This window comes from Staurois parvus, unplaced genomic scaffold (assembly GCF_062004578.1).
Source record: "Staurois parvus isolate SC_StPar_1 unplaced genomic scaffold, SC_StPar_1.0 ptg001298l, whole genome shotgun sequence".
NCBI lineage: Eukaryota > Metazoa > Chordata > Amphibia > Anura > Ranidae > Staurois > Staurois parvus.
The window spans coordinates 131,481-152,540 of NW_028319094.1; the positions used below are offsets into that span (position 1 = coordinate 131,481).

At 47.7% G+C, this 21,060-nt stretch overlaps 1 protein-coding gene across 1 annotated transcript in view; it reads right to left on the reverse strand.

Annotated features, from left to right (window-relative positions):
• Positions 1 to 21,060, reverse strand: part of SPG11 (SPG11 vesicle trafficking associated, spatacsin) — a 162,486-nt gene that overhangs the window by 124,944 nt on the left and 16,482 nt on the right. Inside the window, exons 3-6 of the mRNA XM_089660972.1 lie at positions 13,752 to 13,939; positions 8,558 to 8,785; positions 8,285 to 8,459; positions 3,825 to 3,956 (exon numbers count right to left, since the gene is read on the reverse strand). Coding sequence (XP_089517098.1) covers positions 3,825 to 3,956; positions 8,285 to 8,459; positions 8,558 to 8,785; positions 13,752 to 13,939 — 723 coding nt within the window. The remainder of the gene's footprint in view (positions 1 to 3,824; positions 3,957 to 8,284; positions 8,460 to 8,557; positions 8,786 to 13,751; positions 13,940 to 21,060) is intronic.

Genomic DNA, 21,060 nt, shown 5'->3' on the forward strand with positions numbered 1-21,060 from the left:
ACTTTCACCCCCTTCCAGTTCGAACACTTTCACCCCCTTCCAGTCCGGACACTTACCCCCCCCCCCCCCCCTTCCAGTCCGGACACTTTCCCCCCCTTCCAGTCCGGACACTTTCACCCTCCTTCCAGTCCGGACACTTTCACCCCCTTCCAGTCCGGACACTTTCACTCCCCTTCCAGTTCGAACACTTCCCCCCCCTTCCAGTCCAGACACTTTCACCCCCTTCTAGTTCGAACACTTTCCCCCCCCTTCCAGTCCGGACACTTTAACCCCCTTCCAGTCCAGACACTTACCCCCCCCTTCCTGTCCGGACGCTTTCACCCTCCTTCCAGTCCGGACACTTTCACCCCCTTCCTGTCCAGGTCAATTTTCAGCTTTCAGCGCTATCACACTTTGAATGACAATTGAGCGGTCATGCAACACTGTACCCATATGAATGTTTTAAAATTGTTTTGAGACAGACTTTTATTTTTTTTGCTATAGAAATGAACAAGTCCGAAAAATATTGAAAACAAAAGTGTTTTTCTTATAAAATTGTGTAAATAAATAATCTTTCTTCATGAATCTTGGCCAAAATGTATTCAGTTATCTTGTAATAAATAAAAAAAAATAACCCCAAAATTATAATTTTTCTTCATTTTTATCTTGTTATTTATGGGTTTTTTTATACTGTCACCCTAGCAGTAAATGGTCACCATGGTGACACTGTACTACTTTTGGGGGGTGATAAAGATTTTTTTTTGTTTTTTTTACACTGATTACTTTTACACCCATAAAGGCTGTAAAAGCAATCATTTCTCCTTCTCTCTGGCTGCGTTCTTGCAGCCATTGAGAAATACTGTGTGAGCTGTGATTGGTCACAGCTTGTCACATGGTACAAGGCTGTTGTGAATAGCCCTGTACCATGTGATCGGTCTGCCCGTTTACGATAACCTCTGCCACATCTCCAAGATACACCCATTCTTAACCTCATAAACTACTAAGCAACTTATTCCCTCCCTGGTTATCTCTCGCCTTTGACTATTGTAACTCCCTCCTCATTGGCCAACCTCATCGCAGGCTATCCCCTCCTCAGTCTATAATGAATGCTGCTGCCAGCTTCATCCACCTTGCTAACCGTTCCGTATCTGCCACCCCTCTCTGCCAATCCCTCCAGTGTCCTCCACCCCTCTCTGCCAATCCCTCCACTGGCCTCCACTCAGTGTCCTCCACCCCTCTCTGCCAATCCCTCCACTGGCCTCCACTCAGTGTCCTCCACCCCTCTCTGCCAATCCATCCACTGGCCTCCATTCAGTGTCCTCCACCCCTCTCTGCCAATCCATCCACTGGCCTCCATTCAGTGTCCTCCACCCCTCTCTGCCATTTTATGTCCTTTTTCCATCTTTATAAATTTCCATTACCTTGTTATGCAGGACTTTTGACAGTTCTTTTCTGCTCCCCATGGCTCAGTATCTAGCCTAGTCAGTGCTTCCACGTAAGAGCTAACAAACTCATTGACTATTTATACACTGACACTAATTGCAATTTAAATAGCCACAGATGTGGGAGATTAACCTCTAATTGGCATTTTAACCCGTGTGTCACCTTGTGTGTCTGTACCAAGGCCAAACATTCCAGGGTATGAAAACTTTTGATCCGGGCCATTTGGGTGATTTCTATTATGATTAGGATTTAAAAAGGAGCCAAACAATTATTTGATAAGAAATGTCTTCATATGATCATCAGCCTTCAATAAAAGAGCATTTTTTGGCAGATCAGTCAGATTTTCAATATCAATGCCAAAATTTCACAATTTCTGCCAGTGTATGTAAACTCTTGAGCACAACTGTATATATATCTGTGTCCGCTGTACCCGGGTCCAGGGAGAGCGGATATAGTGAATGCGGGGTCCGGGGAGAGCGGATATAGTGAATGCGGGGTCCGGGGAGAGCGGATATAGTGAATGCGGGGTCCGGGGAGAGCGGATATAGTGAATGCGGGGTCCGGGGAGAGCGGATATAGTGAATGCGGGGTCCGGGGAGACCGGATATAGTGAATGCGGGGTCCGGGGAGAGGGGATATAGTGAATGCAGTGTCTGGGGAGAGCGGATATAGTGAATGCGCAGTCCGGGGAGAGCGGATATAGTGAATGCGGGGTCCGGGGAGAGCGGATATAGTGAATGCGGGGTCCGGGGAGAGCGGATATAGTGAATGCGGGGTCCGGGGGAGACCGGATATAGTGAATGCGGGATCCGGGGAGAGCGGATATAGTGAATGCGGGGTCCGGGGAGAGCGGATATAGTGAATGCGGGGTCCGGGGAGACCGGATATAGTGAATGCGGGGTCCGGGGAAGCGGATATAGTGAATGCGGGGTCCGGGGAGACCGGATATAGTGAATGCGGGGTCCGGGGAGAGCGGATATAGTGAATGCGAGGTCCGGAGAGAGCGGATATAGTGAATGCGGGGTCCGGGGAGAGCGGATATAGTGAATGCGGGGTCCGGGGAGAGCGGATATAGTGAATGTGGGGTCCGGGGAGAGCAGATATAGTGAATGTGGGGTCCGGGGAGAGCAGATATAGTGAATGCGGGGTCCGGGGAGAGCGGATATAGTGAATGCAGGGTCCGGGGAGAACGGATATACTGAATGCGGGGTCTGGAGAGAGCAGATATAGTGAATGCGGGGTCCGGGGAGAGCGGATATAGTGAATGCGGGGTCCGGGGAGAGCGGATATAGTGAATGCGGGTCCGGGGAGAGAGGATATAGTGAATGCGGGGTCCGGGGAGAGCGGATATAGTGAATGCGGGGTCCGGGGAGACCAGATATAGTGAATGCGGGGTCCGGGGAGAGCAGATATAGTGAATGCGGGTCTGGGGAGAGCGGATATGGTGAATGCGGGGTCCGGGGAGAGTGGATATAGTGAATGCGGGGTCCGGGGAGAGCGGAAATAGTGAATGCGGGGTCCAGGGAGAGCGGATATAGTGAATGCGGGGTCCGGGGAGAGCGGATATAGTGAATGCAGGGTCCGGGGAGAGCGGATATAGTGAATGCGGGGTCCGGGGAGAGTGGATATAGTGAATGCGAGGTCCGGGGAGAACGGATATACTGAATGCGGGGCCCGGGGAGAGCGGATATAGGGAATGCGGGGTCCGGGGAGAGCGGATATAGGGAATGCGGGGTCTGGAGAGAGCAGATATAGTGAATGCGGGGTCTGGAGAGAGCAGATATAGTGAATGCGGGGACCGGGGAGAGCGGATATAGTGAATGCGGGGTCCGGGGAGAACGGATATACTGAATGCGGGGCCCGGGGAGAGCGGATATAGGGAATGCGGGGTCCGGGGAGAGCGGATATAGGGAATGCGGGGTCCGGGGAGAATGGATTTAGTAACACTTTAAAGAAAAGCATAATTTACTTATTATGCTCAAAACTTCCTCCTACCCCAACCTATTCTCAATGGAGTGACTTTATGAACCATATAACAAACAAGATGTACCTGATCTCAGATCCCAACAGCTACTACAAGCATTTATCCATCAGGTGCTAAAGAGGTGTAACATATTAACACTAGAGATTCAGAGGGAACCCCCTGCACACTGCTACAGTATATACCCCTTTCCAGCAAACTTTGTCTTTTCCCCTGTATTGGCATTGTGTACACGGTAGCATGTGTAGGCAGAGCAGAGTAGGACCGGCCATAGAGGGATTACTGTCACGCAGTTGGCCGGCTTAAACATCTATTGGATATGTGTGACCTAAATATCCCTATTCTTTATTGCAAAGTCTGCTGGAAGGGTACATACCAGTGTGCAGAGGGGCCTTCAGAGATGGTATGAATCATACGGTACCTGTCCATCTGAAAGCCATGTCCAAGTGGATGTCCATGTATGTCTCCATTATACAGCTCAGCATCATTTAAGAGGGAGGAGTCCAAGTGACGCTGATCGCGCCACATGTGTACGCAGAGAGCCGCATCCTCACTGTAGAAAAATAGAGAATATTCATTTAACCGCTTCCCATACACCCTATAGCAGTAATACTACACACACATATATATATATATACACACACACACACACACACATATATATATACACACACACACACACACATATATACACACACACACATATACACACACACATATACACACATATATATACACACACACACATATATATATACACACACACACATATATATATATATACACACACACACATATATACACACACACAGACACACACACACATATATATATATATATATATATATATAGACATACACACACACATATATACACACACACACATATATATATATACACACACACACACACACATATACACACACACATACAGTTGCAAGAAAAAGTATGTGAACCCCTTGGGATTATGTGGAGTTTTGCATGAATTGGGCATAAAATGTGCTCTGAACGTCATCTAAGTCTCAACAATAGAAGAACACAGTCTGCTGAACATAATACTACACAAAAATTAGATGTTGCCATGGTTTAATTGCACATAACGTGTAAACAGTCACAGTGCAGGGAGGAAAAAGTATGTGAACCTTTGGACTTAATAACTGGTTGACCCTCCTTTGGCAGCAATAACCTCAACCAAACGTTTCCTGTAGTTGCAGATCAGACCTGCACAACGATCTGGAGTCATTTTGGACCACTCCTCTTCACAAAACTGTTTCAGTGTAGCAATATTCTTGGGATGTCTGGTGTGAATCGCTCTCTTAAGGTCATGCCACAGAATTTCAATGGGGTTGAGGTCAGGACTCTGACTGGGCCACTCCAGAAGGCGTATTCTCTGCTGTTGCAGCCATTGTTTTGTTGAATGACTTGTATGCTTTGGGTCATTGTCCTGTTGCATCACCCATCCTCTGCGGAGCTTCAGTTGGCGGACAGATGGTCGTACGTTTTCCTGCAAAATATCTTGATAAACTCTGGAATTCATTTTCCATCAATGACAACAATCCGTCCAGGCCCTGAGGCAGCAAAGCAGCCCCAAACCATGTTACTCCCTCCGCCATGTTTCACAGTGGGGATGAGGTTTTGATGTTGGTGTGCTGGGCCTTTTTTTCTCCACACATAGTGTTGTGTGTTCTTCCCAAACAACTCAATCTTGGTTTCATCTGTCCTCAGTATATTTTGCCAGTAGTGCTGTGGAATATCCAGGTGCTCTTTTGCAAACTTCAAACGTGCTGCAATCTTCTTTTTGGACAGCAATGGCTTCCTCCGTGGTGTCCTCCCATGTACTCCATTCTTGTTTAATGTTTTCCTTATTGTAGATGTGTCAACAAAAATGTTAGCATGTGCCAGAGATTTCTGTAGGTCTTTAGCGGACACTCTGGAATTCTTCTTTACCTTTTCTGCGCTGTGCTCTTGCAGTCATTTTTACAGGATGACCACTCCTAGGGAGAGTAGCAACAGTGCTAAACTTTCTCCATTTGTAGACAGTCTGTCTTACCGTGGACACATGAACATCAAGGCTCAAGGAGATACTTTTGTAACCCTTTCCAGCTTCATGCAAGTCAACAATTCTTGATCGTAGGTCTTCTGAGAGCTCTTTTCTGTGAGGCATGGTTCACATCAGACAGTGCTTCTTGAAACCAGTAAACCCAAAACAGGTGTCAGCAACACATCCAATATCATCACACTGATTGGAGTCAAGGTTGGCTCACTCCTGGCTCCAATTAGCTCTGGGAGAAGTCATTAAGCTAGGGCCTCACATACTTTTTCCTCCCTGCACTGTGAATGTTTACATGTTATGTGCAATTAAACCATGGCAACATCTAATGTTTGTGTAGTATTATGTTCAGCAGACTGTGTTCTTCTATTGTTGTGACTTAGATGACGTTCAGAGCACATTTTATGCCCAATTCATGCAAAACTCCACATAATCCCAAGGGGTTCACATACTTTTTCTTGCAACTGTATATATATATACACACACATATACAGTTCTCTCCCGTCAGCTCCTGCACACTGCTATGCATGGCTTTGCATAGCAGAGCCATGCAAAGCAGTGTGCTTACAGTGAAGCACATACACGCAGCACACGGTAAAACAGCACACAGTTAACCCTTTGCTCACCCCAGATGTTAACCCCTCCCTGCCCCGTGCCATTAGTACAGTGTCTGTGCTTTTTGTTAGCACTGATCACTGTATTGGTGTCACTGGGGATGTCCGTGACACCAAGTCAGTTCCCCCCCCAGTGTCAGAATGCCTGCCGCAGTCTCGCTATAAGTCGCTGATTGCCACTATTACTAGTAAAAATAAAAATCCCAGTATCTACATCACCATTTGTAAATGCTTTAACTTTCACGTAAACCAATTAATTTACACGTATCTGGATTTTTTTTTTTGTAGCAAAGACTTGGAGCGGAATACATTCTGGCCTAAATTTATGACGAAATTTGATTTTTACATTTTTTTTAGTAAAAAGTCCAAACTATAGTTTTTTCTCAAAATTGTCAGCGTTTTTTTTTTTATAGCGCAAAATTTTTTTTTAAATGCACAGGCGATCAAATACCACCGAAACAAAAGCTCTACTTGTGGGGAAAAAATTACGCAAATTTAATTTGGGTGCAGCATGCATGACCACGCAATTGTCAGTTAAAGTAACACAGCGCCATAACGCAAAAAATGGCCGGGTCAGGAAGAGTACGGGTGGGGGGGAGTAATCCTCTGGAGGGGGAGGGATTAAACCCCAGCAAAGACATGGAGCAGAATACATTTTGGCCTAAATTTATGACGAAATTTGATTTTTAAAATTTTTTTACTGGACATGTTTAATAGCAAAAAGTCAAAAATATTGTTTTTTCTCAAAATTGTCTGTCTTTTTTTTTAATAGTGCAAAAAATTAAAAAAAAAAAACCGCACAGGCGATCAAATACCACCAAAAGAAAGCTCTATTTGTGGGGAAAAAAGGACGCAAATTTCATTTAGGTGCAGCGTTGCATGACCGCGCAATTGTCCGTTAAACTAACACAGCGCCATAGCGCAAAAATGGTCTGGTCAGGAAGGGGGTGGGGGTAATCCTCTGGAGGGGGAGGGGTTAAACCCAGCAAAGACACGGAGCAGAATACATTTTGGCCTAAATTTATGATGAAATTTGATTTTTAAAATTTTTTTACTGGACATGTTTAATAGCAAAAAGTCAAAAATATTGTTTTTTCTCAAAATTATCTTTTTTTTTTTTTAATAACGCAAAAAAAAAAAAAAATGCACAGGCGATCAAATACCGCCGAAAGAAAGCTCTATTTGTGCGGAAAAAAGGACGCAAATTTCATTTAGGTGCAGCATGCATGACCGCGCAATTGTCCGTTAAAGTAACACAGCGCCATAACGCAAACAATGGCCTGGTCAGGAAGGGGGGGGGGTAATCCTCTGGAGGGGGAGGGGTTAAACCCCAGCAAAGACACGGAGCAGAATACATTTTGGCCTAAATTTATGATGAAATTTGATTTTTAAAATTTTTCTACTGGACATGTTTAATAGCAAAAAGTCAACAATATTTTTTTTTCTCAAAATTGTGTCTTTTTTTTTTAATAGTGCAAAAAATTAAAAAAAAAAAACGCACAGGCGATCAAATATCACCGAAAGAAAGCTCTATTTGTGGGGAAAAAAAGGCGCAAATTTCATTTAGGTGCAGCACGCATGACCACGCAATTGTCCGTTAAAGTAACACAGCGCCATAACGCAAACAATGGCCGGGTCAGGAAGAGTACGGGTGGGGGGGAGTAATCCTCTGGAGGGGGAGAGATTAAACCCCAGCAAAGACACGGAGCAGAATACATTTTGGCCTAAATTTATGACGAAATTTGATTTTTAAAATTTTTTTACTGGACATGTTTAATAGCAAAAAGTCAAAAATATAGTTTTTTTCTCAAAATTGTCTCTTTTTTTTTTTAATAGCGCAAAAAATGTAAAAAAAAAAAAAAACGCACAGGCGATCAAATACCACCGAAAGAAAGCTCTATTTGTGCGGAAAAAAGGATGCAAATTTCATTTAGGTGCAGCACGCATGACCGCGCAATTGTCTGTTAAAGTAACACAGCGCCATAGCGCAAAAAATGGCCCGGTCAGAAAGAGGGGGAAAATCCTCTGGGGTGGGGGGCTTTAACCCCTCGCCCTCCAGAGGATTTTTCCACTTTTTCTGACTGGGCCATTTTTTGCGGTAAAGGGGGGGTTAAAGCCCCCCCTGACAAAGTCAAACTGGCATTAGTGCACTGGAGAGGGGGGGGATTTACCAATTATCATTATTATTATTATACAGGATTTGCGCAGTGCTTTTACCTAAAACTTTTACTCAGCTTCAAGGGAAGGAAATGGGAGCAACCAGAAGAGACCACCATGAGATCCAGGTTTGGACTGACCACAATGCAGTCGAGTGGTTGCACCGCCTCAGAGTCTGTCCTTTCAGGAAGTTCCATAACAATCGCTGGGCACCCATCTACAATGTCAAATGCATCTGCAGCCGCTGTGCTAAGGAAATCACAAGGATAAAACATTTATGTCACACAACAAATACAAGCAGCCTGGCTACACCAGGTCCTGTCGGGAGGATACAAATGAATCCGAGGTTATCCAGGAGAAAGAGGATCTCATGGCTCAGGCAGACATCGGAGATACGTTCTGCAGCTTCCGGATCCAGCTCCAGGCACACGCAAGAGACGACCTTCAGCTTCTTCCCCTTGTCAGTATAGTGGAGGTGTACCAGCACAGAGCTACTAACCAGAAGAAGAATGTCATGATCGCAAAGGGACAGCAGGCGCACCGACACCGAGGATGGGATACCTATGGTGAATGAAAAGAGAAGCAGTATAGGTTATTCATTGTTTTCCCCAACTGCCTTAACCACTTCCAGTCCAGACGCTTTCACCCCCTTCCAGTCCGGACGCTTTCACCCCCCTTCCAGTCCGGACGCTTTCACCCCCCTTCCAGTCCGGACGCTTTCACCCCCCTTCCAGTCCGGACGCTTTCACCCCCCTTCCAGTCCGGACGCTTTCACCCCCCTTCCAGTCCGGACGCTTTCACCCCCCTTCCAGTCCGGACGCTTTCACCCCCCTTCCAGTCCGGACGCTTTCACCCCTTCCAGTTCGGACACTTTCACCCCCTTCCAGTCAAGACGCTTTCACCCCCTTCCAGTCCGGACACTTTCACCCCCTTCCAGTCCGGACACTTTCCCCCCCTTCCAGTCCGGACGCTTTCACCCCCCTTCCAGTCCGGACGCTTTCACCCCCCTTCCAGTCCGGACGCTTTCACCCCCCTTCCAGTCCGGACGCTTTCACCCCCCTTCCTGTCCGGACACTTTCACCCCCTTCCAGTCCGGACGCTTTCCCCCCTTCCAGTCCGTACACTTTCACCCCCTTCCAGTTCGGACACTTTCACCCCCTTCCAGTCAAGACGCTTTCACCCCCTTCCAGTCCGGACACTTTCACCCCTTCCAGTCCGGACACTCCCCCCCCTTCCAGTCAAGACACTCACCCCCCTTCCAGTCCAGACGCTTTCATCCCCCTTCCAGTCCGGACACTCCCCCCCCTTCCAGTCAAGACACTCACCCCCCTTCCAGTCCAGACGCTTTCATCCCCCTTCCAGTCTGGACACTCCCCCCCCCCTTCCAGTCAAGACACTCACCCCCCTTCCAGTCCAGACGCTTTCATCCCCCTTCCAGTCCGGACACTTTCACCCCCTTCCAGTCCGGACACTTTCCCCCCCTTCCAGTCCGGACACTTTCCCCCCTTCCAGTCCGGACACTCCCCCCCTTCCAGTCAAGATACTTTCCCCCCCTTCCAGTCTGGACACTCCCCCCCCTTCCAGTTAAGACACTCACCCCCTTCCAGTCCAGACGCTTTCACCCCCCTTCCAGTCCGGACGCTATCACCCCCTTCCAGTCAAGACGCTTTCACCCCCTTCCAGTCCGGACACTTTCCCCCCCTTCCAGTCCGGACACTTTCACCCCCTTCCAGTCCGGACATTTCCCCCCCCTTCCAGTCCGGACACTTTCACCCCCTTCCAGTCTGGACATTTCCCCCCCTTCCAGTCCGGACATTTCCCCCCCCCCCTTCCAGTCCGGACACTTTCACCCCCTTCCAGTCCAGACACTTTCACCCCCTTCCAGTCCAGACACTTTCACCCCCTTCCTGTCCGGACACTTTCACCCCCTTCCTGTTCGGACACTTTCACCCCCTTCCTGTCCAGACACTTTCACCCCCTTCCTGTTCGGACACTTTCACCCCCTTCTAGTTCGGACACTTTCACTGCCTTCCAGTCAAGACACTTTCACCCCCCTTCCAGTCAAGACACTTTCACCCCCTTCCTGTCCGGACACTTTCACCCCCCTTCCAGTCCGGACACTCTTGCACCCTTCCAGTCCGGACACTCTTGCACCCTTCCAGTCCGGACACTGTTGCACCCTTCCAGTCCGGACACTCTTGCACCCTTCCAGTCCGGACACTCTTGCACCCTTCCAGTCCGGACACTCTTGCACCCTTCCAGTCCGGACACTCTTGCACCCTTCCAGTCTGGACACTTTCACTGCCTTCCAGTCAAGACACTTTCACCCCCCTTCCAGTCAAGACACTTTCACCCCCCTTCCAGTTCGGACACTTTCACCCCCTTCCTGTCCGGACACTTTCACCCCCCCTTCCAGTCCGGACACTCTTGCACCCTTCCAGTCCGGACACTCTTGCACCCTTCCAGTCCGGACACTCTTGCACCCTTCCAGTCCGGACACTCTTGCACCCTTCCAGTCCGGACACTCTCGCACCCTTCCAGTCCGGACACTCTCGCACCCTTCCAGTCCGGACACTCTCGCACCCTTCCAGTCCGGACACTCTCACACCCTTCCAGTCCGGACACTTTCCCCACCTTCCAGTCCGGACACTCTCGCACCCTTCCAGTCCGGACACTTTCCCCCCCTTCCAGTCCGGACACTTTCCCCACCTTCCAGTCTGGACACTTTCCCCACCTTCCAGTCCGGACACTCTCGCACCCTTTCAGTCCGGACACTTTCCCCACCTTCCAGTCCGGACACTCTCGCACCCTTCCAGTCCGGACACTTTCCCCACCTTTCAGTCCGGACACTCTCGCACCCTTCCAGTTCGGACACTTTCCCCCCCTTCCAGTCCGGACACTCTCGCCCCCTTCCAGTCCGGACACTCTCGCCCCCTTCCAGTCCAGGCCAATTTTCAGCTTTCAGCGCTATCACACTTTCAATGACAATTGCGCGGTCATGCAACACTGTACCCGTATGAATATTTTAGCATTTTTAAAAAAATGTATTGTGGTGGTATTTATTCACCGCTGGGATTTTTATTTCTTTGCTATATAAATGATAAAGTCCAAAGTTTTGAAAAAAAAAACGTTTTTCTTGTAAAATTTTGCAAATAAATAATCTTTCTTCATAAATCGCGGCCAAAATGTATGCAGTTATCTTTTTAGTAGAAGGTCCAGCGTCAGAGCACCGGAAGTACAGTAATGACTGCACTCCCGGCACTCAGTAAAAATGTATTTTAGGGTCACCGGGTGGCATGCCCTTTATTGAAACTAACCCCTAGTAACCCATAAAAATGGATGAATTCCTGGAGTGCAGCTTTATGTGTTCTAATGCCATTACTATGTTTATTCTACTGCCGTTGATGGTAAAAGGACATAAGATATCACACTTACAGACATGATTCTCTGCACAGGGGAGGGGCAGCTACAGCAGCTGCATACGACTCTGCAGTGGCAGCTGCATACGACTCTGCAGTGGCAGCTGCATACGACTCTGCAGTGGCAGCTGCATACGACTCTGCAGTGGCAGCTGCATACGAATCTGCAGTGGCAGCTGCATACGACTCTGCAGTGGCAGCTGCATACGACTCTGCAGTGGCAGCTGCTCAGACGAGAAGGTCCAGCATCCGAGCACCGGAAGTATAGTGATGACTGCACTCCCGGTACTCAGTAAAAATGTATTTTAGGGTCACAGGGTGGCATGCCCCTCATTGAAACTAACCCCTAGTAACCCATAACATTTTTAAAAATGAATTCCTGGAGTGCAGCTTTAATCGTTCTAAAGCCATTACAATGTTTATTCTACTGCCGTTGATGGTAACAGGACATAAGATATCACACTTACAGACATGATTCTCTGCTCAGGGTAAGGGCAGCTACAGCAGCTGCATACGACTCTGCAGTGGCAGCTGTATACGACTCTGCAGTGGCAGCTGTATACGACTCTGCAGTGGCAGCTGTATACGACTCTGCAGTGGCAGCTGCATACGACTCTGCAGTGGCAGCTGCATACGACTCTGCAGTGGCAGCTGCTCAGACGAGAAGGTCCAGCATCCGAGCACCGGAAGTATAGTGATGACTGCACTCCCGGTACTCAGTAAAAATGTATTTTAGGGTCACAGGGTGGCATGCCCCTCATTGAAACTAACCCCTAGTAACCCATAACATTTTTAAAAATGAATTCCTGGAGTGCAGCTTTAATCGTTCTAAAGCCTTTACAATGTTTATTCTACTGCCGTTGATGGTAACAGGACATAAGATATCACACTTACAGACATGATTCTCTGTTCAGGGGAAGGGCAGCTACAGCAGCTGCATACGACTCTGCAGTGGCAGCTGTATACGACTCTGCAGTGGCAGCTGTATACGACTCTGCAGTGGCAGCTGTATACGACTCTGCAGTGGCAGCTGTATACGACTCTGCAGTGGCAGCTGCATACGACTCTGCAGCGGCAGCTGCTGAGACCAGAAAGTCCAGTGTCGGAGCACCGGAAGTATTGTGATGACTGCACTCCCGGCACTCAGTAAAAATTTATTTTTAGGGTCACAAGGTGGCATGCCCCTCATTGAAACTAACTCCTAGTAACCCATAACATTTTTAAAAATGGATGAATTCCTGGAGTCCAGCTTTAGTCGTTCTAATGCCATTACTATGTTTATTCTACTGCCGTTGATGGTAACAGGACATAAGATATCACACTTACAGACATGATTCTCTGCTCAGGGGAAGGGCAGCTACAGCAGCTGCACACGACTCTGCAGCTGCAGCTGCTGAGACCAGAAGGTCCGGCGTCCGAGCACCGGACGTATAGTGATGACTGCACTCCCGGCACTCAGTAAAAATTTGTTTTAGGCTACGTTCACACTAGCGTTGTGTGCAGGCGGCAGAGAGGCGTTTGGGAAGCGTTTTTACCGCTTCCCAAACGCCTCTGACAATTCTGCACATTGCAGCACATGGTGCTGTTCTAACAGGAGCGTTAGCGTCGCCTCACGGCAAAACGGAAGCCTTTGGTCGAGTCAGGAGGCATTGAAGCCTCCTATTCTAGTCTGTGGTGCCGCTCTGCAAACGTCCGGCCGGCGTTTGCGGTGGCGACGCGGTTGCAGGGCGTTTGCGGAGCGGTAATACCATTCAAACTTCATTATAGGCGTTTGTGGGGCGTTTTTAACGCTCGGCAAATGCCTAGCAAACGCCGCTAAACCACGCATGCGGCGTTTGCGGAGCGTTTGCTGAGCATTGAAAAACGCCCCGCAAACGCCAGACCAATGCTTGCCAAACGCTATAGGGGCGTTTGGCAAGCGTTGGTAAAACAGTCAAGTGTGAACGAGCCCTTAGGGTCACGGGGTGGCATGCCCCTCGTTGAAACTAACCCCTAGTAACCCATAAAAATGGATGAATTCCTGGAGTCCAGCTTTAATCGTTCTACAGCCATTACTATGTTTATTTTACTGCCGTTGATGGTAACAGGACATAAGACATCACACTTACAGACATGATTCTCTGCACAGAGCTGTCTCAGCCTGTCTTTATCACATACACAAACACGGGTCAGGTCAACTCTCCCGTCTGCAGCCCAGACGTCATAAACACAGAACTCCTTGTCCTGACTGACAGTAAGAAGACGCGGATTCCGATCCAGTAGAGCCTCACCGCCATTTCCAGACTCCCAGAGAAACCTACAATATGAAAGAAGAAGATTTATTAGTAGCTTTAATGAACTCCTGAAGAATGATGATTGGTTGAAAGTGAAATACTGATCAATATGTCAGCAAAGTATTTCAAAAGTACGCTGAGAAAAACAAAGAGCTGTACTGGGATTCAAAAGTCAAATGTAAAAGGCCTCATGCACACAGGGTGTCTGTTCAGCCTCTAAGAAGGCCACAACTCCTGGCAGGAAAAATGGCAGTCTAAGCCACGTACTGCACACGCATTTAGGGGCGTCAGGAATTTGAGCGTTAATGCATTCCATTGGCCAGAATTTTAATTTATTTTAAGCACTGGAGTGCAATAAAGGATAAGTTCACCTTTTCGGGTGCGCTCCCAGCACACAGACTGGGGTGTCAGTGAGAGCCCTGGGTCCCGTTCTAACGATCGGGACGCGGAACTCCCAATTTCGGGTCACATGATCGCTGTGCAGGCCTCTGATTGGATATCAAAGTGATCAGTCACTGTGAAACCCACCCCTCTTGTTTTCTCTCTCTGAATGGGAGGAGGGAGATACATTGTATCTCTCTGTCCTTTCAGAAAGGAACAAAAAAAGTGTTTGTAAAAAAATAAATAAATAAAAAAAAAAAATTAAATAAAAAATACTTAGATCAAGGTTTGATCTAGATCAGTGCCAGGGTTAGTGTTTGGGTCAAAGGTAAGGGTCAGGATTTTTTTTTTTTAACTTTTAAATTAGTATCAGTGCGAGTTAGTGGCAGGATTAAAAAAAAAAAAAAAAATGCGCACTATTGTTTCTGGGCACATGTGGTAACGCTGCGATCGATAGGAGCAGGAGAAACTATTTTGGGTTGTTCTTTGGTGGTTTGTTATGGTAGTAGCAAGAAATATACAACTAAATTTAAAAAAAGGGTTTTGCCCAACGAATTCTCCTACGAATCCAGTGGCATCGGCTCGGTGGTCTAGTTGACTGGATGCTTTTTGTTACACGTTGTTAAGCCATTAATTATGCAATGTTTGTTTCAATTGATCTCCCCCTCTGTCTCCTTCCGCTATCTATCTACTTCTACCTCAGCTATTTCTTGCTCCTTTGGTTTTCCCCCCCTACCTAGGCTTATATTCATATGGGACACCATTTTATAACATAGACCTTCATGAGGCAACTGGAGTGGGACGTCTCCTCGACCTCTCCCATGGCGGTTCCCGAAATGACTGACTTCCATTTCTCCTGTCTCCTCCCTCCTCTTACTCTTTCTCCTCTTCTCTCTTTGGACTATCTAGGTCTCCCGGTAAAACTCCCCCTTTACGTTCTCACCCCAGCATTTGCACTCTCTCTCGTATCATTCACTATTAATTTTTAAACTGTTACTCACTCCGGCCGATTTCTCTGCTCATGGATCCTCCTCTTTACCTCCTACTCTACCTTTCTATTCCCACTTACCTATCTCAAACCCCTCAGTTTTGCGACGTTTCCCCTTTTTTACCCTCTTCTTCAATGACATTGGTGGAGAGTGGATGGCGTATGCATACATTTTAGTCCACGCATCGTATTGGCAAAACCTCGTCATCACCTCATCCTCTGTAGGTACACTCTCAAATGGCTAGCACTTCCCTTATTCTCTTTCTTCTCATACAAGAACTACTTGCCCACCACCTTGATATACCATTCCTATTGTTTCTCTCTTTTGCAAACTCTGTACTCTGGTGGCCTTCAAATGTCTCCTGTCACGGCCCCCCATTACACTAAGTATGTCTCATTTGTCGTGCTATTACCATGCTGACTAGTTTGCTGTATCATTTTAATTTATTTTAAGCACTGGAGTGCAATAAAGGATAAGTTCACCTTTTCGGGTGCGCTCCCAGCACACAGACTGGGGTGTCAGTGAGAGCCCTGGGTCCCGTTCTAACGATCGGGATGCGGAACTCCCAATTTCGGGTCACATGATCACTGTGCAGGCCTCTGATTGGATATCAAAGTGATCAGTCACTGTGAAACCCACCCCTCTTGTTTTCTCTCTCTGAATGGGAGGAGGGAGATACATTGTATCTCTCTGTCCTTTCAGAAAGGAAAAAAAAAGTGTTTGTAAAAAAATAAATAAATAAAAATAAAAAAATTAAATAAAAAATACCTAGATCAAGGTTTGATCTAGATCAGTGCCAGGGTTAGTGTTTGGGTCAAAGGTAAGGGTCAGGATTTTTTTTTTTAACTTTTAAATTAGTATCATGCTGACTAGCTGATTAGTATCATGTATGCCATCACTACTGCACCATGTTGATTAGGATCTGTCTTCTCTCATTAACCACCTCCCGTCCGGCCGTTGCATATAAACGGCCAGACGGTGGCAGTACAGGGTCGAGTGTCCGTTTATGAACGGCCTCCCCGCACCCTGCTTGTGCGCGCTCCCTTGGAGCACGCAGCACCGCGATACAGTGCCCGCTGTGTCCTCCGGACACAGTGAAACACCGATCGTCGGACGGGACCTCTGTACGAGGAACCAATCATGTGATCACTGATTGGCCAATCAGTGATCACATGCAGAGTAGTAAGCAAGATGTCACTTCTGACATCATTGCTTACTACGTGTGAAATCTGTGAATGATCACAGAGGTCACATGGTACAGGGCTATTCACAACAGCCTTGTACCATGTGACAAGCTGTGACCAATCACAGCTCACTCAGTACTTCTCAACGAGTGCAGGAATGCACACAGAGAGAAAGAGAAATGATTGCTTTTACATCCTATATGGGTGTAAAAGCAATCATTGTAAAAAAAAAAAAAAAAAAAAAAAAAAATCTTCATCACCCCCCACAAGTAGTACAGTGTCACCATGGTGACACTGTACTGCTAGGGTGACAGTATGTAAAAAATAAAAAAAAATAAAAATAATAATATAAAAAAATAAAATAAAAATGTAAAAAAAAATGTTTAAAAATTATAATTTTTGGTTATAAACTAATTTGTTTTTTTTGTTTTTTTACTAAAAAGATAACGGAATACATTTTGGCAAAGATTAATGATGAAATATTATTTATTTGCAAAATTTTATAAAAAAAAAACACTTTTGTTCAAACTTTTTGGACTTTTTCATTTACATAGCAAAAAAAAGAAAAATCCCAGCGGTGAATAAATACCACCAAAATAAAGCTTTATCTGTCTCCAAAAAATGGTAAAAAATTAATTTGGGTACAGTGTTGCATGACTGCGCAATTGTCATTCAAAGTGTGATAGCGCTGAAAGCTGAAAATTGCCCTGGTCAGGAAGGGGGTAAAAGTGTCCGGACTGGAAGTGGTTAAAACTTAATAAATATTCTTAAGAAAAAAAAGGTTTTTTTTACTATTTTGGGTGAGTTTTCCTTTAATAATAATAAAAAAAAAATCAGGAGATACCTAGATCAAGGTTTGATCTAGGTAAGTGCCAGGGTTAGTGTTTGGACAAAGGTTAGGGTCAAGGGTCAGGATTTTTTTTTTTAATTATTAAATTAGTATCAGTGCGAGTTAATGGCAGGATAAAAAAAAAAAAAGCGCACTATTGTTTCTGGGCCGTACTCCGGGTACAAACAACAACAAACATACACACATGTGGTATCGCTGCGATCGTCAGGAGCAGGAGAAACTATTTTGGGTTGTTCTTTGGTGGTTTGTTATGGTAGTAGCCAGAAATATACAACTAAATTTAAAAAAAAAGTTTTTTTTACTATTTTGGGTCAGTTTTGTTTTGATAATAAAAAAAAATCAGGAGATATCCATTACCATTTACCACCAAATGAAAGCCCAATTTGTCCTGAAAATAATTTGCTGTAATCCACCTGGATGCACAAAGTAGTTGTGATGATATAGACGGTATTACTAACACGTTTCAAAGTTGCAAAATTGTGCTTAGGCGTTAAGATTTGTTTCACCCTTAGGCGTTGTCACGGTTCAAAGCCCGCACTACCTCTTGGCCACCACCGGAGGGAGACTCCACTCCAATCCAGATGGCTGACCACACACTGGCAGATACAAATCTTATATACAATCTGGTGCACTGATTAGAGTTGAGGAGCAGCTTAGCAATCAGACACCCTTCTAGGATCCCTCCAGCTATCCTACAGCTGAGTGTCGTTAGGAGGAAGTGGGCGTGGTGCTGCACAGACAGTGTGTGGTGTATGCTGTGTGAGGTCCTGCTAGGCCTCAGTCTGAGCCAGGGACTACATTTCTGGCACTACCCAGGAGAGGATGGCCGAGCCTGGCCATGATCCAGGAGGAGGGACCCCTGGGGCTCCTAGTACCGGTCCTGACATGCCAGCTATTGAGGACCTGGGAAAAGGCCCTAAAGGAGGGGAATCGTATGCGGATTATCGGGGCCGTGTGGCCGCCCATGTGGCAAGGATCGGCAAGGAGGAAGACAAGCTGCTCAGAATGAAAAATGACCTCAGGAAGTTCAAGTCATCTTATGATCGTGTGTGGAGCACGAAGCGGCAAGCTATGAAGCCTGAGCTGGAGCGTATGGAGCAGGCAGTGCGCCAGCAATGTGATCTAATGGAGACCCTTAAAGCATCCAGCGGTTTCATGCGGGAGAAATACATGAATGAGGAGCGTTTCAGGCAGGCCCGTGACAGATCCCTAGCGGTCGCGAGGGGCCAGATCGGAGAGGCGGTGTCATCCGGGGACCTGTCAGACCCCCCAGGTGAGGTTGGAGAAAGCAGCAAAGTTACTTCTCAGCGTGCTGGAGAATGTTTGAAAGTGGAGGGTGAGTCGGAACCCATCCCCCCTCAGCAACAGCGGCTAGATTGGGGATCCCAGGTGGAGCAGGAGGAGGAGGTTGGTGCCATGGAATTTGTGACTGCATTAGAGTCCCCCCTGCATGGACGGCAGTTCGCATTTTCAACTGATGACACTGGTGATGAGGCAGACAAGTGCCCTAGGCCACTGAAGCCAAAAAAGACTGAGAAATCGGTTTTTGTAAAGCGGGAAAAACTTCCCAGCAAGCTGGAAAACGGTTGCAAATCGCAGGAGGGGAAGGTGGTGAAGCCGCAGTTGAAAGCCTCTCCGGCTGCGGGGACTGTAAGTGATGTGTCGGACACTTGTGTGGTTGTGTGTGACAAATCTGCAGCAAATGCAAATATTGATATTATGGGTGCTTCATGTGAGGCCAATTTGGTTGGTGCAGTGTCTGCTGCGGCCAGTATAGACCCATCCCCAGCTCCAGGCCCAGTCTCCGCCCCAGCTCCAGGCCCAGTCTCCGCCCCAGCTCCAGGCCCAGTCTCCGCCCCAGCTCCAGGCCCAGTCTCCGCCCCAGCTCCAGGCCCAGTCTCCGCCCCAGCTCCAGGCCCAGTCTCAGCTCCAGGCTCAGTCTCAGCCCCAGTCTCAGCCCCAGCTGCAGGCCCGGTCTCAGCCCCAGCTGCAGGCCCGGTCTCAGCCCCAGCTGCAGGCCCGGTCTCAGCCCCAGCTGCAGGCCCGGTCTCAGCCCCAGCTGCAGGCCCGGTCTCAGCCCCAGCTGCAGGCCCAGTCTCAGCCCCGGTTGCCAAGGGAGCCCTGAGCTATTCAGCGGCTTTAAAAAATAGACAGGGGGTGGCAAGACCACCAGAGGGTCAGGCAGGGGGATCACCCCTAACTATAAAAAGAAGAAACGTTGTCCAGCTAAAATGGGAAGGAGGAAGCACCCCCCCAAATAGAAGAGATGTTGTTGACAGAATTCTGGATATGGGCTTCAAGGCAGTAGACATATTTGCTTTTATAGCCCCGGTGGGGACCGGCGAGTATGACGTGTCATTTGTGAAGCCGGAGTGCCTAGACTTGTTCTGGCAAAAATATGAAAATGAGTGGAAGGGGACCCCCAGGTGGGAGGGCCTGGCACCAAAAGTTATTTCTAGGCAGCCCCTTGTCAAAAATGTTACAGTCCTGGTCAGGAATGAGTCGATCCCCTCGGCGGATATTATTGTATGGCTAAATCGGTTTGGGGAAGTGTTAGCACCCCTTAGGAAAATCTTGGACGATCGTGGGATCTGGACTGGGGGATGGTCGGCGACCGTAAGGCTGCAGGTGGAGAATAACATGGTGAAGCATCTCCCATCTTCGACCTTCCTTGGGAAGGATAGACTAATAGTCTTTTACGCTGGTCAGCCGAAAGTCTGCCACCGGTGTGGCAACAAGGGGCACTTCGCCTCAAGTTGTGAGGTCCTGAAGTGCTCATTATGCCAGGGTATTGGTCACGTAGCTCGTGACTGTAATCAAATTCGGTGTAACCTCTGTCAGGTATTGGGGCATTCCTACAACCAATGCCCTGAAGCATTACATAATTTATCTGATATTGCTGAGGAGTTGGCCAGGATGGATGCAGAGGAGGCGGGTGCAGGCCCAGCTCCTGATGGGGCAACTGCTCCAGATGCCCTGGTGCCAGGTGCACCCTGTGTAACCCCTAGTGTGCCTGTAACCCCCCCTGTTGTGGTGTCTTCCCCCGTCTCTGTATCCTCCCAGGTGTTGTCTGCCCCTCCTCGTGTGCCCCCCCCTGTTAGTTCCAAGTTGGGTGAGGCGGCTAAGGGGGCAGGGGTGTGTAAGCTATTTGTGGTCCCCCCGCCAGTTTTGCTCCCGCAGCGTCGCAGAGGTCGGACAGGGGGCTCGGCGGCATCTAAGGGTCAGGTAAAGGCTGGGCAGGAGAGCTTAGTCCCTGGGAAGGATGGAACATCTAAGGAGAATAAGGAGGGTGTGTGGTCTTTGGTGGGGAAGGGAGGTAGAAATAGGGCAGTGCTGTCCCCTTCTTCTTCAGTTTCCTCACTGGAGGTTGAGGTTATATCTCTTGAAAATAAGTTTGGGGTTCTTTCAGGGGAAGAGGGAGACACTGGAGAGTCTCTGTCCCCCATGGAGGAGGAAGAGGCTGGAGGGTCCCTTAAAAGGACTAGACCCCCAGCTAAAGCTGAGAAAACCAAAGTTAAGAAACGCTCATCTCAACTACCTTAATGGCAGTTCCCGCTCCGATAAAGGTGGCAACCATTAATGTTGCCAGCATAAAGTCTGTAAGTGCAAGAAGTACGGCCTTATTTTTGCTCAGCAGTATTGGAGCTGACATTTTATTTTTGCAAGAGACCAGGCTTACCAGCCTAGCTGACGTCCATCTAGCAAAAAGGGAGTGGAGGTGTGGTCCTTCCTTTTGGTCT